Consider the following 19,009-nt stretch of genomic DNA (forward strand, 5'->3'; position numbering starts at 1 on the left):
CTATATGGAAATGGAGCCCTAACACTATTCACTTAACTCTCCTTCCATTTGTTTCATGTTATACGCACCAGTTTATCAGTCTACAATGTGACTTCCAGTACTGTGTGTGGAAGGGAGGGGGGCACTGCTGTGGTTTACTACTGCATCTACCACACCCGGCAGAGTGCCTGGAACATGTGGGTTCTTAAGCTACTGGCTCCTATCTCCACCCATTTAAGGTGCCAGTGGGAGACAACACACTGAAAGGGGTTCTACCTTATAGGATACAACATATACTTTGAATGAGCAACCAAATGCATGATGCAGTTTCTTCCAAGGCCCAAATAAAAGTCTGTAAACCAAGGTGTGGCCTGGGAATGGTTCCTCTCATTTTTATACCTAACCATATACAAAACTTTTGCGTCCTGTCCCCACATCTTGAGCTCTACAGTGTGAAGGTCTTATTTATGAGGGAGGAATGCCTCCACTGGGGAATACAATATTTCCCCCTGAATAAGAAGGGTCATCACCTAACTGTTGTTTGGGATTTATATGCCACTCACACAAAGGCAAGAAGAGATTACTGAACTGGCTAGTGTGATTAGTTCTAGTTACCAAGAAGAAATTGGGTTGCTGCTAGATAATGGATTCTAGACTATGTGTGGAATCCAGGAGGTTCTTTGAGATGCCTTTTAGGTCTGCCATGTACAACAGTAAAATTAATAGAAAAACAGACTTCTGCTTGCAGTCATATGGAGCCAGGCTTACTCTCCTGCTATAAATAACTAAAAATTTTGGAAAAATAGGAAGCAACAATTTTTAAACACTGGGCAGTAAGCAGTATAGGGCAGTAAACCCCGACAGAAAGGAAACACATGAAGTGAGCCCTTTCATCGCCTGGCTTTCTACCCAGACCACTATCTGGACTGGAACGCAGAAGTACAAATCTCAAGCAGAGCAATGTGTTCCTGTAAGTTGAGGAGACAAAAATCAGGAAGACTGAAGCAGCTAGTAAAACAGCCAGAACTTTCAGGGCTGATTCCCAAAGAGGAAGGAGCTACACAGAGAAAAAAATCTCCAGAGATCTATCGCTTTGAACCCTCTGCTAAATGTTAATCTCCGTATCTGTGAGGTAAAGCTCCAGATGTCATGCAGGGAGCTGAAAGCTGAGCCTTCCTGCATTATCATACAGGGTTGGGAGACATCCAAGATCCTACCAGCAAAAGTGGTGTGCTCACTGAATACCCAAGGCCTTCAGCAAAGAACCAGAGGGGACACACAGCTGCAGTTATGAGGCTACAATAACCCTACAATAAAGGCTGCTTCATAACTACCCTAACAACATGTAAGATCAAGCCTCAGAAGGACCAAACTGATGCACATGTAGTTACATTGCTTGCCAGAACAAGTGCTGACACTCTTTAAAGAAGTACAACATAATTCAGCACCTAAAAATGTAAAAAAATTCACAATGTCCTGTTCTGATAAAAAAAAAAAAAAAAAAAAAAAAAAAACAGGTGCCATGTGAACAAGCAGGAAAATGTAATCTATAATCAGGAGAGAAATCAGTTAATAGAAACTCGGAAATAACATCGAAATTAGCAGACTGGATTTTAAAATAGCTACTATAAACTTGTTCAGTACACTCAAGGACTTAAAACCACATGGAACATCTAGCGAAGAAAAATACACACATGAAAAATTCACTAGATGGAAACAGTTAATAGAAACTGCCAGCAATAAAATAAAACAAAAATGAAAAGAAAAAACAAGGGATCCCTGGGTGGTGCAGCGGTTTGGCGCCTGCCTTTGGCCCAGGGCGTGAACCTGGAGACCCAGGATCGAATCCCATGTCGGGCTCCTGGTGCATGGAGCCTGCTTCTCCCTCTGCCTGTGTCTCTGCCTCTCTCTCTCTCTCTCTCTCTCTCTCTCTCTCTCTCTGTGACTATCATAAAAAAATAAAAATTAAAAAAAAAAAAAGAAAAAACAAGATACTTAAAGGGGGTTGACACTTCAAAAATGCTTTAGGTCACCCCAGTATATACTAAGAAAAGACCAGCTCAAGGGCAATGGTGTAAAGAATGTGTAGCAGACAAAGGAAGTAAAATACTAACTACAGCCTCGTGATCAGATCACCAATATTTTGGATCCCAGTAGCTATGACTACCTTCTTTGATTATACCCATAAATTTTACATATATATATATATATATATAATATATATATGACACATACATATATATGACAACTTTTTGTTTCCCCCCTACCTCCTTTACCTTAATACACGACTTCTTTATAACAGTGAACTTTATACTTCTGTCTTTAGGTCAAAAATACTCAGCTGGAAATGTGACTACTAAGGGCTAATTAATACTGCACAGTAACTGATATCACAGGCCACTGCCCAGAGATGGTTATGATAACTGGCATTGTCCCATTTGGGGGTTAAGGGTAGGAGGTACTTCGTTATATCAGAGATAGTAACTGGCTTGGTTTTGTACCCCCTGCATTAAAAATTACTTTTGTACTTCTAAAAGGTTGTAAGCAAACAAACAAGAATACCAGAGAAACCATGCATGGGTAGCAAAGCTAAAAATGCTTACCACCGGGTCCCCCATAACAGAAGAAAGTAGGCTGAACCTCAATTTTACCAAGAATTGCATCTTTTAAAGGGCAACCCTGCAGTTACTGCTGTCATTTGAAGTTAAAAAGTATGTGGATATATGTAGTCAAAGGAGTAGGTAGTGCTGGGTATTAAGCTACTATTTGTCAGCTCCAAACCCATGCTTCTAGACTCTACTTGGTGAGGGTAGAGCTTGAACTGTGCAAAATACATATTCCTGATTTCTGGTAAGCATCCACCGCAGGAGGCTGGAAGAAGACAAGTGCCTTGTTTCTTTCTGTTTCCAGCTTCTATCCAACTGCATGAGCTGTGCCCTTAACCCCTAGTGGCAGCAGTTGATTCCATTCTCCAGCTTCTACTGCCACTTTCAGCACCTGTCTCACTTGCAACCCCTCAGAGGTATCAGTATTGACAGCAGTGGTCCCCTCCCACAAGCTTCTACATTCTGAAAACTCCAAACTCAAAACCCTTCCCTGTGTCACCCCAGTCCTAGAAGGAGCAGCAACTTTCTGCTATTACATCTTTCTTCAATGTCTGGTTTTTCAATTCTTTAACCTTTCTAATTTCTTAAATCATTTCTGTTGACATACCTATTGTCTATCAAATGGGCCTTGAATAATACAAACAAGTTTTCAATAAACAGTTAATTAATAAATGCCAGGTACTATGTTAAGCACTGGGGTTATGGCAACGAGACAGATATGGACCTTGTCTTAATGACTTAACTACAATTATAGTAAGTACTATAAAGTGCTATGGCCTTACAGCAAGGACCTTAGTAAGAAGCTACAAAAAAACATTATATTTAAAAGCCTGGAATTGGGAGGTCTTATAGAAAGCTTTAAACTTCAGAATGTTAAAATATTATGACCAAAAAAAGATATGACAGACTTGTACTTCAGAAAGATGAATCTAGCAGCAGGTTAGCACTGTTTGATATAAGAAGTTACCAGAGAAAATTTAAGAGATGACTGCAATAATCTACGTTAGAAGTACAGAAACCCTGAAACAGTTATTATAGGGCTGGAATGGAAAAAGTGAATACAAGAAACATGAGGAGGACAGAACCACTAAGTCTTAATAAATGACTAAATGCAGAAGACTAAGGAGAATAGACTACTCAAAAGCATCTGGATCTGTAACTCCTAATAAATTAGAAAAGTGGTAAAAGGTTAGGAGAGAGTAAATCATTTAAGAAGTGATACCGAGAAGGCAATCTAAAATTGAAGAGAGGTCAATGCTAAAGTTATAAATTTTTGAGTTGCCCATGAAGAGGAGAGCTTTTATCTCTGTCTCAAATATTATATACAATTCAAAATTAAGTACAGTATACATACCCCCTGAACTGATGCTCCAGGGGCCAAGGCCATATTTGCACGGATTTCTTCATCGTTTAAACTCAGGCCCATGTACTGGGACAGCTCCGGATATAGTTTAGGATAGAGATCTAAAATGAATAAATGAATAAAGAAAAAAAAATCAGAATATTTAAAATGAAAACTGTTGTTATTATGCGCTTCTATTTGTGTTAAGAAATTACATGTATTTTATAAAATCTAGAATGAATCTATATCAGTAACTTGGAAAATCATCTCCTTATGTCTATAATGACAATTAGAAATGAGAAATATAGAAAAGGTTTAAATAGTCAAGATAAAAATAATTTTCCCAAATAAATAATCTTCCTACTTTCTTAAAATGAATCTATTTGGTTAGGAATTTCATAAGCATACCACTGATTCTCCACCGCTGAACTGACTATAATGTTTATTGTCAACCAGCTACTTTACAACTCAATTAACAAACACTGATTGCTACTAAATGATTCTTCTGAACAATAAAAAAAAGCAAAGCTTATAAGTGTATTTAGTGTCTTATTTAAAAAAACATTAAACACATTCTAATGAAATCTTAGAAACAATATATTCAAATATTAACAGTAATTAACTTAGTAGCAAAATTAGTATTTCCAAAAGTTTTTTTATATAATCTGTGACTTAAAATGAACTGTCTAAAAGAATGTTATAAATAGTTATGACTGGCTACAAAAACCTATTTAATACTCTTATTTTAAATCATATTATTTAGGGGCTCTGTCCTAAGTCTCTATAAACTTAGAAGGAAAAGGAACCAAAGAAAAGTATATGGAGACCTAGCAGAAATCCCAGAATTTGGGAAGCTCCCCCAAAAGGAGGTGGCTGGAAATTTCAAAACCCACCCTCATTCCACACAGACGGAGGACAGTTTAGCAAGTTCAAGAGCAGCGGTATGGGCACAGTGCACATATAGGTTTTCTTCATAAATGAATCAGTCATAAGTTAGGGACTTATGAGAGTTGAGATTTAACTTAATTCACTTAATTCTGACTAAGCTATAAAATCTATCCTTCATGTTCATAGTTCACTTTCTTGGTTAAAGATTATTTTTTGAAGTAAACATTTTTTTACTATTACAAGAACTTTAGCCACATATTTTATGCTGTAGATTAAAAAAAGAAATCTTGGATTCCCTATTTCAGTAAGAGAAGGCTTAAACATATTTCAGTTCAAGAAGAATAAACCCAAAGTATAAACCTACTTCCATCTTGAGAGATGGGAGCAGAAGCTTCAGACAAAATTGCTGGGTTGGCAGGGTTTGCAGAAAAGGCAGTTTGAGCCTGAAAAAGAAAAGAAAATTCTAACAATGCTATATATACACTTGCTTAAAAGTCTTATATAATTTATAAGTTAAATTCAGTATTTCCAAAAAGAAACTAAAACTTAAAGTCTTATTTAATAAAGTTTAATTTGGGGGCACCTGGGTGGCTCAGTCAGTTGAGTATCCGACTTCTGATTTCAATTCAGGTCATGATCTCAAGGTTGTGAGATCAAGGCCCATGTGTGCTCCATGCTCAGGGTGGAGTCTACTGGAGGTTTTTTCTCTCCCTCTCCCTCTGCTCCTCCCTACCCCCACTGCTCATGCTCACTCTTTCTCTAAAATAGTTTAATTTTAAACACTTCAACAAGTTTTTCAAAAGAAATCTGCAGGGACACCTGGGTGGCTCAGCAGTTGAGCACCTGCCTTCAGCTCAGGGTGTGATCCTGGAGTCCAGGGATAGAGTCTCAGATAGGGCTCCCTGTGAGGAGCCTGCTTCTCCCTCTGCCTGTGTTGTGTGTCGGCCTCTCTGTGTCTCTCATGAATAAATAAGCAAAATCTTTAAAAAAAAAAAAAAAAAAAAGGAAATCTGCAAATCTAAAATACATTTCATATTCCAAATATTTTAACACTGTGATATAAAATTTGACTAAGTACCATATAACCAATATTTCATAGTGCTGCAAATTACAAAGTAGCATTTTCAAAATGCATTACAAAATGTATGGCTGCATATCTTAAATTTTCATTATTTTTTTACTAACTACTCTAATAATATTTGCCTAAGGAAAAAGCTCAACCATATTCATACAAGTCACATATCAGAAAAACACCTAAAAATTTAAATACTAAGTTGTTAGTATTTTGCCATTTTGACATATCCCACTGATATAATCTTCATCTTCATTTTAGCAACTATAAGAAAGGAATACACTATACTAAATACAAAAAAATTACAAAGTATGCAAATGCATACTTTATCATTGACATTAAAGAACACTAAAATAATTAATTTGTAACTTAAACAACTTGTTAAAATCATTTTGCAGCGTATATATTTATCAAAATGCTACTCACGCTCAAGTATGCCAGGAACTCCTCTCAGGCTGCCCTTCACAGCCCATGTCACATTAAGTATTCCAAGATGAAATCGTCTTTCCTATATAGATAGATCTGACTTTCTAAAATAGCCATGTATCATTTAGAGACAAGATTGCTAAAGCTGTATGGCCAATCTTTAATATCACTTCTTACTTAATTGGAAAAAAATGTGAATTATACTATTATGTTTATAGCCCTGAAATTAATGCCAAGAGTAGTCCCAAAATGCCTGGAGTGATTGATGCTTAATTTAAATAAGTATAGCCTATAAAAGCATTAGATGCTAGCTACTTCACTCCTTTGGGTTGTAAATGTTCTGACACTGTTACTACGTCATACTTTAGTATTTATTGTTTTACAATCTGTCACATTCTAAACTGAAATAAAATGCAATAAAAATCTCTATAATTTTAAATAATAGTCCACAGACTCAAAGTATATTGAATTTTCAAAGTTCTATCACCAGCTATCAGCTAAAAGTGAGCTAGGAGCCAGTGGATTACTTCTTGGATAATCTTTAAGGAAAAAAGAAACACTGTTCACTCAAAGAAAATGAACTATCAAACCATGAAAAGGCATAGAGAAAATTTAAATGCACCTTTTTTTTAAAAAGATTTTATTTATTTATTCATGAGAAACACAGAGAGACAGAGAGAGGCAGAGACACAGGCAGAGGGAGAAGCAGGCTCCATGCAGGGAGCCTGATGTGGGACTCGATCCTGGGTCTCCAGGATCACACCCTAGGCCAAAGGCAGGTGTAAACTGCTGAGCCACCCAGGGATCCCCTAAATGCACATTATTTAAGTGAAAGAAACCAATCTGAAAAGCCTGAACACCGTATAATTCCAACTCTATGACATTTTGGAAAAGGCAAACTACAGAGACAGTAAAAAGATCAGCAGTTGCCAGAGATGAGTGGGGAGGGAGGGAAGAATAGACAAGAATTTTTAGAGCAGTAGTCTACAGTATGGACCTCTATACGATACTAGACTCTATACAATACTACAATGGTAGCGATAGAACATTACACATTTGTCAAAACACCGCCAAATATATAACAGCAAGCCTGAACCCTAATGTAAACTATGGACTTTGAGTGGTAAAAATGTGTCAATGTTATCACATTGTTAATCAATTGTAAAAAATGAACCACTCAAGTGAGAATATTAATAGTAGGGAAAGATATGCTAAGTGTGTGTGTTGGGGGGAGGGGCAACTAAGATGGAAAGTCTTTGAATCTTCCATTCAATTTTGCTGTGAACCTAAAACTGCTTTAAAAAATAGAATGTACTGAGGCACCCAGACGGTGCAGTTGGTTAAGCGTGTGTTTCATCTCGGGTCATGTGACATCAGGATGGTGAGATCAAGCCCCAAGCACTCAATGTGGAGTCTGTTTAAGATTCTCTCTCCTTCCATGTCTCCCTCTCCCTCTGCCTCTCCCCTGCTCAGTCTCCTAAAATAAAAAATAGTAATCAAATGTATTCATTTTAAAAAATTGTTCCTTTTTCCATTGGTTATTATTTTCTATTCTTTTACTCGTTGCTTACTCGTTGCTTTTGTTCTTATCCAAGGAATACTGAAGTGAGAATATATATAGAAAGCTTACAGTTATATATGTATTATGTAATCTATAGTAAAAACAAAACCAGAAGAAAGATGGTACAACAAGGGCATAAGGACTTTATGCCATTAAATGTGGTAAATTATTTCAGACTTATGTGAAATCTCAAACAATTTTTAAAGAAAAGGAATGGGGTCTCCCAAGGAGCATGCAGTTACCACCAAGGGCTGCGTGTGGAGTTAATAGTGTTGACTTCTGCTCACTGTCTTAGAAGACTGAGTCTCTGTTACAACACTGTTTCTAAAAGCTTATTTTATATAGGTGTAACCACCACAGGTTTAGGTGAAGGATTCACAATAGAGAGAGATTCAGGGATTTTATGATGCTAAAAGCAACAGCTTTTGTAAAGTAGTTTATAAAATATAGGAACTGCCAATTCACTGCTACAATTTAGCTTTGCTGTGGTGTACAAGGTCAGAAGATTAGAAAATAAATGCTACCTGTGCAGGACACCTCAAGAACAAAAATAAACCTAAAATGAAACAACAACAAGAAAAACCAGCCCAAGACTATAGTGGTTGAGGAAGAATATTTTCAAACACCGAAAGAATAAAAACTGATGTTTCCCCCTCCTTACTCATGGTTATATCTCCAAGCAGCTAAGTCTTCCTGCTCAGAACATCTATATAACTTGCTTCTCCTTAAAGAGGTCAGTATGCTGTGTTTGTAGCTCTCTTTATTTTCCAAACATATGTCAAAATCAACTTTCCTGGGGCACTGAGTGGCTCAGTGGTTGAGCGTCTGCCTTTGGTTGTGGTCAAATCCCGGGGTCCTGGGATTGAGTCCCGTATCAAACAGGGAGCCGGCTTCTCCCTCTGCCTATGTCTTCGCCTCTCTCTGCATCTCTCATGAATGAATAAAAATCTTTAAAAAAAAAAAATCAGCTTTCTTTTTTAAGTTTTAAAAACCAAAAATTTCTGTCAAAGTCAACTATGATTAGAATTCAATTTTATAAAAACCAAAAAAGAACAAAAACAGATTAGTCATTCTTTTAGATTTGTCTGCAGATCCTTATCACTCAATGCTCTGATGTCATATTAATGTCTTGTTATTCTTGAAGGCTATGTATTTCAGATAAAAGCTTTTTAAAAACAAAGTATGCTTGTTAGGATGAACTTTGCAGAATTAGAAATGCCATGAGAAAAATACTGACAAAATACTGAAGAAAGAATAGAGCATTTAAGATGACAAATCTCTAAAAATAGAAGCTTCAAAGCCTTTAGCAGCTGAACAGATTTCAGGTTTTACAAACCACATTTTAATGTTCTCAGTGGATTTATGATGGAAAATATGTGTTGATGAACATGTTTACCCAATCACTGCTATAAGGTAACAATTCCAACCATAGAACTGCCCCTATTATTGCTGGGGGTTTATACCTTAGAAAGGCCAATTTTGCCATAAAGACACTTTTATACTTGATGTTGCTTAAGTCTAGATTTCTCACAAGTTTAGGGGCGCCTGCGTGTCTCAGTCCATTAATTGACTGCCTTCGGCTCAGGTCCTGATCCCAGGATCCTGGGATTGCATATCAGCCTCCCTGCTCAGCGGGGAGCCTACTTCTCCCTCTCCTCCCTCCTTGAGCTCTCTACCACTATCTCGTTCTCTATCTCTCTAATAAATAAAATCCTTAAAAAAAAAAAAAGACTTCTCACAAGTTTATAATTGATTTTTATGCCCATTAAATAATTATGAGGAAGTAAATCTTATTTAGAGTAAACTGGCCAAGGCCTCAAGTAAAAGGATCCTCAGAATAAGAAGCTTTGAAGTACTACAACAAATTATCCCCAGCTAAAAAGAATAAAAACTTACAAAACAGCAAGACTTGACCCCTATTTCAAACTTTCTTAAGCAGAAGCATCTATCTTGAAAGCTAATACTTACTTGAAGAACTACAAAGAGTTTTTGACTTCATAAAATTAGAAATACTATAATCTCTAACACTCAGACATTTAGAGGATATTCACATGAAATGTCTGCCACTTAAAGGAAATCACTTTCATTGTGCTTTACATTACTTCTAATAGCATTCACCATTTTTATAATTTTTAACTTCTCAGTAAAGGCAAAGAATTATTTTTAAAGATAGGTCCTATCTGAAGATCCAAAGAACTACATACTAATTTTAAATAAAATTATGAGCATCTAAAAAGTTGAAGTGTATTTTACCAACATAAATATATGGTATTTAATTTAAACTTGAGTCTTAAAATCAAGCTATCTTGAGTTTAAGTCCAGTTTTAAAGTAATAATATCCCATATCTATTAATTCATAGTGAAATGAAAAAGAATTGGTAGCTTTTCTGTAACTTTTCAGTCTGCAATTAATAACTTTTTAGTCTGCAATTAATAAACTGAAAAGTTTAATGTAAAAATGAATACATCCACTATTTAGTTTTTTGCTTCACTTCACCTATAAGTAGAATGTGTGACAATGTATATATTAAAGAAAAGCACATAAACAACTTAGACATACCTGAAGAACTTTGTCTACCTTCAGGTCTTCAAGAGATGGGTAGAGAGACATTTTTGCAGGATTTTTCTAAAGAAAAAAACAAATTTCTGTAACTTTCAAATTTCATTGAAATTTAAATAGTATACATAAACCAGCAATACATATAAACATATGCAAATTTTTAACACAATAAGAAACATTTAAATTGTAGAACACATGGAAAAATATGAACATCCAGCCTACACTAAAAACTGATTACTGGTTACTAAACTACTTCATCCTCCGTTACTACTATCAAACTATATCCACTGCAGATTTTAAATTTCCCTTCAAGTAAAAGTCCCTTCATTTCAAAAGTTTAAAAAATCAAAGAGAATGGTTATCTGACTTACCCTAGCTTACACAAGTGCTTGGCAAATGAAAAAAGACTATATCCAAACAAAAACCTAGAAGAGCTCCTATACAATTATCTATGAAATCTCTATCACTGGGGGGGGGGGGGGGGGAATATATGTATATATGTATGCACACATCTATTATTATATATGTACTTAGAAAAAACAACTGTTTTAACAGCAATCGTTAGCAATAGTTTTAATTTTATGAGACAAATGATACAGATATTAAGGGACTGAGAAATAAGAGAAATTTTTACATTTTAAACATTTCTATACTGCTCAATGTTTTTTAGCAACCATAAATTGCTTTTTGTAATAATTTACAACAAAGTTCTCAAAGTATTACAAGGCTATGTACTTGAAAATTTTGTTTAGTCATAACTATGAGATCTGGTACTTCCTTTAAACCCAACAAAATAGAATTTATCTCTAATTGGCATAGGGTGTGTCAGAGGTTCTTGAGCTGGCTATCAATGTATTACCTCCCACCTCCCAAATCCACACATTACTGGGGGCTCTGCAAATGGAGCCAGTCCCCTTAAATATTGCTTTGTGGCCAGCTAGCCTGAGGATGCGCTTCGTCAGTGCAAGGAGCTGGAGATACACTGGAGGAGAAAAGGTTTTTCCTTAAAGGTTCTGGGATACCACTCCAGGTAGGCTGCTGCAGTACCTGCTTCTCTAGCATCTTGCCCCTGGCAGGAAACAGCTTTTTAAGCACTCAACTCCTGCAGTGCACAGAACCAACACTGACCCCCACATCTGTTGAGCAGCTTACTAGCATGGTGCCACCTGCAAGGCATCTCCCCATAAGTAGCTTTCCCTAACACTCCTCTCATGTGCACCAAGTTCCAAGGTGCAGCACCCTTCCTGTAGCTGACCTCCACCAGCACTCCAAAGGGAGACTTTCCAGTAAAATGGTTTTGAAAGCCAACTTCATCATCCACTGACCAACAGCTGCACTTTCCAACAAGGCCTGGCTTTCAGGCACAGAAGAGGGCAGTCTCTTCCTGGGGCACTCTAACTCAGCCCAGGAGTTAGTAGATACTTATTAAATCTGTCCTGTATTCATTAAAGTTCTCTTTACTTTTTACTAACCAATTCCGGTTCATGTTACAGTTAATAATTCTGTACACTGAACTTTCACTGTTCAAGTTACTATAGTTTCTGTCTTTTAGCTGGATGCTGAATAACACCACTTTTTAAGAAATCTACGTACTTTGGGGGCACCTGGGTGGCACAGTCAGTTAAGCAGCCAACTCTTGGTATTGGCCCAGGTCATGACTCAGGGTCTTGAGATCGAGCCCTACATCCAGTTCCACATTCAGTGCAGAGCCTGCTTGAGATTCTCTTTCCTTCTCCCTCTGCTCCTCCCACTCATGCACTCCAAAATAAATAAATCTTTTTTAAAAAATGTATATACTTCACATACCATAAAATTCACAGTTTTAGAGTATACAATTCTTCAGTTTTAATATATCTACAGTTGGGCACTCATCCCTACCATCTGGTATTAGAATATTTCCATCACTGCCCCCCTCCAAAAAAAAAAAAAAAAACTCTATGCCTATCCATTCTCCCCTCCCTCCAGGTCCAGGCAACTAAAAATTTTTCTGCTTCTTGATTTGCCTATTCTGAACATTTAATCTGGAATTACAGTATATGTGGACTTTTGTGTCTCTTTTTCACCTAGTATAATGCTTTCAAAATTCATCCATGCCATAGTGCATACCAATACTTCACCCCTTTTTATGACGGAATAACATCCGACTATAGGGACTTGCTAAATTTTGGGTACCCACTGATCAGTCAGTAACATTTTGGATTTTTACAGCCTTTGACTATCATGAATAATTCTTCTAATGACGCTAATGAACATTTACAACCAGTGTTTGTGTAGACATATATATATTTAATTCTCTTGGTTTATAACTAAGAGTAGAGTTGCTGGGTCACATGGTAACTATTTTACTTTTTGAAAAAATGCCAACTGGTTTCCAAAGTGACTGTACCATTTTACATTCCCATCAGCAACATATAAGGGAGAGTTCCAATTTCTCTGTATCTTTGCCATACTTGCTATTGTCTTTTTTATTACCGCCATCCTAGTAGATATGAAATAGCATCCCACTGTAGTTTTGATTTGTACTTCTCTAATAATCAATGATGTTCAGCATTATTTCATTTGCTTATTGTCCATTTGTATATCTTTGGAAAAATATCAATTCAAATCCTTTGTCTGCTCTTCCCTCCTTCCCTTCTTTCTTTCTTGCCTAATTTTCCTGGGCTAGAACTTCCAATAAAATGCTAAATAAACAATGACCTGATACAGGGGCACCTGGACAGCTCAGTCAGTTAAGCAGTTAAATGTCTGCCTTCCACTCAGGTCATAATCTTGCTCAGGTCATGATCCTGGGATCCTGGGATCAAGCCCTGCATCAGGCTTCCCTGCTCAGTGAGGAGTCTGCTCCCCCCTCTCCCTTCTCCGTGCTCGTGCTCTCCCCTCTTTCTCAAATAAATAAAATCTTTTTTAAAAAAATGGCCTGATGGACACCTGCACCCCGATGTTTCTAGCAGCAATGGCCACAATAGCCAAACTGTGGAAGGAGCCTCGGTGTCCATCGAAAGATGAATGGATAAAGAAGATGTGGTCTATGTATACAATGGAATATTCCTCAGCCATTAGAAACGACAAATACCCACCATTTGCTTCAACGTGGATGGAACTGGAGGGTATTATGCTGAGTGAAGTAAGTCAATCGGAGAAGGACAAACAGTGTATGTTCTCATTCATTTGGGGAATATAAATAATAGTGAAAGGGAATATAAAGGAAGGGAAAAGAAATGTTGGGAAATATCAGGAAGGGAGACAGAACATAAAGACTCCTAACTCGGGGAAACGAACTAAGGGTGGTGGAAGGGGAGGAGGGCGGGTGTTGGAGGGGAATGGGTGACGGGCACTGAGGTGGAACTTGATGGGACGAGCACTGGGTGTTTTTCTTTATGTTGGTAAATTGAACACCAATAAAAATTAATTAAAAAAATAAATAAATAAAAATAAACTTAAAAAAAATGGCCTGATACAGTTTTTAAGGGGAAAACAGGGCTTACATATGTGAATAAAATGCAAATTCGTGAGAAAACACAGTAAGAAATGGTTTAATTCTATTAATTCAGGGAAACAAATTGCAGTAACCTTTCTGTGTCCCAAAAAATCATTAAGCTTCCCCCTGTAAACATGTTTTATTTACATTTCCAACCATTTTATCAGTATCATAAAATTATTTTAAATTCACTGGAACAAATGTCGGCTTTTAATGTAGTACTATTTCTATTTTAGATTTCTACTTTTACTTCTGCCACTGGTCACATACAAGATCCCCTTTTCCTCATGAAAAGTGAATTGGATGAGTGGTAAATTTCAAAATTCAGTGAGTTTTCTCAAACACTTCCCTCATAAAGCTTTTCCTTAAACAAATATTAACTGAAGTTGTCTGAACAACCCTGAGGTCACTCATTTCCTAAAAATCACTTCATGCTCATACAAATATTCAAACTCAATCCCAGAAAAGAAACGGGCTTTTCAGACATTTTTTAAATAAAAAGTATCATCACAACTTACACTTTTTTAAAATTTTAGTTTCAGGATTGTTCGAAGTATGTGACCTTAATCAACTCTCATCATTTTTCTAAAGTACGAAGGATTCCTCAACTATTTTACTTCACAAACTATTTTTGTGGCTTCATTTCACATAATTTCTTTCTAAACATTACAACATTCTAACTGCAACAGCCTTCTATTTCTTTTTTTTCTAAATTAATTTAAATTCAATTTGCCAACATATAACACCCAGTGCTCATCCCATCAAGTGCCCTCCTTAGTGACCCTCACCCAGTTACCACCCCCCCGCCCCGCCCACCTCCCCTCCCACAACCCTTTGTTTCCCAGCTACTTCCCATCCTGGTCAAGTGCTTCTGTGCCCCCTATCTTTGCAAAAGCTGCTTCCTCTTCCCAAAATCCCTTTTGAGGACTTCTCTTTCAAAACCCCAGTCAAGAGCTACTTCTGTGAGGACACCATTGATGACCTCAACCTAACAGGTTTCTCTAACTTCAGCAGTTTCACTCTCCCTGTTATGCAGCTAAGTTTATGTTTCTCTGGTTCTTGAAATCAAGGCCTTTAATTTATTTCCCTAGCATAATTCCTTATCCTAAAACACGTCAAATATTTACTAAATTTTGATCAATATTGCCAAAACAGCAGTAAACAAGATATCTTTCAAACATTCATTGAAAAGTTCAAATTTTCTTATCTTTCCAGTCTACATCTTTGAATACAAACTGTTAAAAGCTTTCTGGGAGAATAATAAATTCTTGTATTATTTTTCTTAAGGGTTCCATTAAGTAGGAGTGAGTTCATCTTTGATCTAATGTCAAAAACAATTAGCCCTTTTTTAAGAATTGCCAAACTACCTTTGAAAAATCCTTTCAAGTACGGTTGGAATTTCAGAATGACCAATAATGAGATTCAAAGAGATTGTGAAAATAATTCTATTATATCAGTATGTGAACTCGCATTTTACTTCCACTTAAAACTCCTCTCACACACCATTATTGTACTGACTACAGAATTTTGCTCCTAGGCCTCCCCCCCTTCAGCTGACTGAGAATCAATAATAAGGTATAGATCCCAGTGACCCTGAAATTAGTAGGCAAACATCTTGCCATCTACTCTACCAGAGTTTGAGCACATTCCTGACTGTAAAGCTTTGTTTCACTGGTCTAATTCCTGGAAAGAACTGGTCTCCACTTACCCCTAGACTAGGTTTGGCCCATTCTAAACTCTCTCCATGCGTAATGAAAAACCTCTGCACCCAGTGCACCATGAGGCCTTAGGAAATAACCCCTAAATTAGTTTCTACTAAAAGGTTTCTCAGAGCTTGGAACACTTTCAGGGTTTGTTTAGAACATCTAAAAATAAAAAAATACCTGACTATTCTGAGTATCAACTTTCCCATTTGGCTCTCCCATATCCTCAGGGCAATGTCAGGGTAGCTTCCTTAGAGTCTTTACAGATGTGCAGACTAAAAGCCTCCATAACTCAAATACCATATGTGGTATTTTGGAACATCTAGTTAATTTGCTTCTTAGATGCTATACTCTGGTAAATGAGGTAAGAAACATACTAGTAAAGCTTTCCAGATAATATCACCTGGAATGGCAATGCATATCATTTTCTGAGTTGCTGACCGCATTCCCTCAATCAAACCAACTACGAAAACTGGTCTTCATTTTCTAAAATGACATGTGATTGTTTAAGTTAAAATAGTATTTGTTTAATCCCAGCTGTTAAAAAAAATCATAGAATAAAAATTCGGGACTGCAGAATCAGTAATCTTAAAGTGCAATACAACACATCTGGTACTCTAGCTTTTGTAGCTGCTGCCCAAAGATAACTCCTTGACTGCCTGGCTCTGGTGGCCAGTAAGGCTTAAATTCATCAATCCCATAAGACTATAAGAAACAGAAACAGTTGTTAACAGGCTATCTTCCCCAAGGCACAACACAGAGACAGCAGACTGAAATAAATGCACCTCCAGTTTTTCTATGAAAGAAGTCTATTAGCTTATCCTCATAGCTGTAGCCTGACGAATAGGCTTCTAATTAAACACACATCTAAGAGCTGACTACAATACTCTCCAAAGACTGAGAAGGCCAGTGGGTGCCTCTCCTTTGCCCCCTACCAAGTCTTTGGTGTCTCCAAGACAGAAGCTAGTGTACAGGCCTGGCACACAGACTGTTTCCCATAGGGCACATCCCTGGATAAACAGGCTTTGGTAGTGAGGAAGCCTGTATTCACAGGTTCCACAGTATAACTATAACAAAACACTATAACAAAACAAAACAAAACCAAGTGAACTATCACCCTAGGGCACAACACAGAATGGACCCACAGAAGTCTTTCCCTCAAAGAGGTATTTTGCATACATTAAAAGCTGCTGCCTGAGGTCCCTGAATCTATGTGTTGACTAAGATCCTCCCCTTTGGAACACTGACAGATCTTGGCACACCTTCAACTACTGGGAGCAACTAAGAATAAATAGGCTGTTTGGACAATTAAAAAAGTATGAGACAACCAAGAACTCAGTTAGATGATGAAGTTCATCTCTTAAGTGAGGTGTGTCACTCAAGACAGATAGATGACTTAATCTAATCACTGAAATCAATAGAAAGTCAAGTAAAATAAAGAAACAAAGGAATATTTCAAGTAAGAACAAAATAAAACCTGAGTAAAAGACCTTAGTGATATGGAGATAAACAATTCACCTGACAGTTCCAAATAGCAGTCAATATATATGCTCACTTGGCTCAGAGAACAAATGATGAAAAAAGTGAAAATTTCAAAAGAAAATACATGAAAATACCAAGCAAATATCACAGAACTGAAAAATACAATAATTTAACTGAGAAATATAATAGAAGGATTCAAGAACAGACTAAATGAAGTAGAACAAAAAAAGAAAAAAAAAGAAAAAGAAAAAGAAAAGGAAAAGAAAGGAAAAGAAAGGAGAGAAAAAGCAAAGGTAGCATAAGAGACTAACAGGACATCAAGCAAACAAACATCCCCATTATAAAGGTCCCAAAGGGAGAAGAGGAAAAGGGGCAGAAATTTTAAATTTGACAAAATAATGGCTAAAAAAATTATCTAAATTGGAGAAGGAAACAGATATCCAAGTCCAGGAAATCCATAAAGTTCCGAATAAAATGAACCCAAAGAGACCCACATCAAAACACATTATAGTTAAATGTCAAAAGTTAAAAGAGAGAAAGAATCTTAAAAGCAGGAAAAGCTTGTTAGGTACAACTTGTTATGTACAAAGGAACCTCCATAAGACTCTACGCACACTTTTTAGCAGAAACCTTGCAGCCCAGAAGAAGTCGCATAATACAAAGAAAAAAACTGCCACTAAGCATACTCTACTCAGTAAAATTGTCCTTTAGAATTGAAGGAGAGATAAGTTTTCCAGACAAGCAAAAGCTAGATGAGACTGACAAGAAACCAAAGGAAGCTAATTACAGGAAAGCATAAGAAAATATAAATCTTATTGGTAAAAATAAATATATTGTAAAATTCAGAATAATCTAGTTCCATAAAGAGGCAATCACTTACAAAGCTAGTATGAATGCTAAAAAACAAAAATAAAAATAACTTTAAGTACAAGAGGGGTGCCTGGGTGGCTCAGTCAGTTATTTGTCTGCCTTCAGCTTCGGTCATGATCCGGGGTCCTGGGATCAAGTCCTGCGTCGGACTTCCCTGCTGTGTGAGGAACCCCTGCTTCTCCCTCTCCCTCTGTCCACTGTCATGCTCTGTCAGATGGATGAATAAAATCTTAAAAAAAAAAAAAAAAACTTATTTTTTAAGATTTTATTTATTTATTCATGAAAGACATGGGGCCGGGGGGGTGGGAGCAAAGACACAGGCAGAGAGAGAAGCAGGCTCCATGCAGGGAGCCTGATGTGGGACTTGATCCCAGGACTTCAGGATCATACCCTAGGCTAAAGGCAAGCTCTAAACTGCTGAGCCACCCAGTGATCCCCAACACAAAACTTTAAGTGTAATAATTTGCTGAGGAATACAGAAGATAAAAATTATGTAAATTATGACATTAAAAATATAAAAGGAGAAAAGAATAAAAATGTAGAGATAAGGATGCTCACTCTTGCCATTTTTACTAAATACAGGATTGGAAGTTCTACCCAGAGCAATTAGGCTTTTTCCTGCACATATATACATATGATAAAGTTTAAGTTACAGTTAGATAGAGTAAGAAATTAATAACAATAGCTAACAATAAAACAAATACTGCGAAACTTGTATGAATGTGTTCTCTAAATATCTTACTATACTGTACCTGCTCTTCTTATGATGATATTAGAGATACAATGATGAGATGAAGTGAAGTAAATGACATAGGCATTGTGACCTAGTGTTAGGCTACTACTGACCTTCTGATGATACATCAGAAAGGGGATCATCAGCTTCCAGACCACAGCTGACCATGCAGATAAGGGGGAACTATTATACTAACATATAATAGCAAATTAAAAATCACATTAAGGTCCTAAAATAGGATTTCTTCAAGTTTAAAGTCCGTTAAGTATAAACTAGAAATGTTAATAAAGATTCTGGAGTCCTAGCCCA

General features: G+C 36.8%; 1 protein-coding gene across 2 annotated transcripts in view; it reads right to left on the bottom strand.

Annotated features, from left to right (window-relative positions):
- LOC121498749 (syndecan binding protein) overlaps positions 1-19,009 on the bottom strand; it is a 37,233-nt gene that overhangs the window by 8,109 nt on the left and 10,115 nt on the right. For both annotated transcript variants that reach the window (XM_041768860.1, XM_041768859.1), the window contains exons 2-4: positions 10,435-10,500; positions 5,180-5,258; positions 3,940-4,049 (exon numbers count right to left, since the gene is read on the bottom strand). In XM_041768860.1, the coding sequence (XP_041624794.1) occupies positions 3,940-4,049; positions 5,180-5,258; positions 10,435-10,485 (240 nt within the window). In that variant the 5' untranslated portion in view covers positions 10,486-10,500. The remainder of the gene's footprint in view (positions 1-3,939; positions 4,050-5,179; positions 5,259-10,434; positions 10,501-19,009) is intronic.

The sequence above is a fragment of the Vulpes lagopus genome, chromosome 9 (genome assembly GCF_018345385.1).
Source record: "Vulpes lagopus strain Blue_001 chromosome 9, ASM1834538v1, whole genome shotgun sequence".
NCBI classification, from domain to species: Eukaryota; Metazoa; Chordata; class Mammalia; order Carnivora; family Canidae; genus Vulpes; species Vulpes lagopus.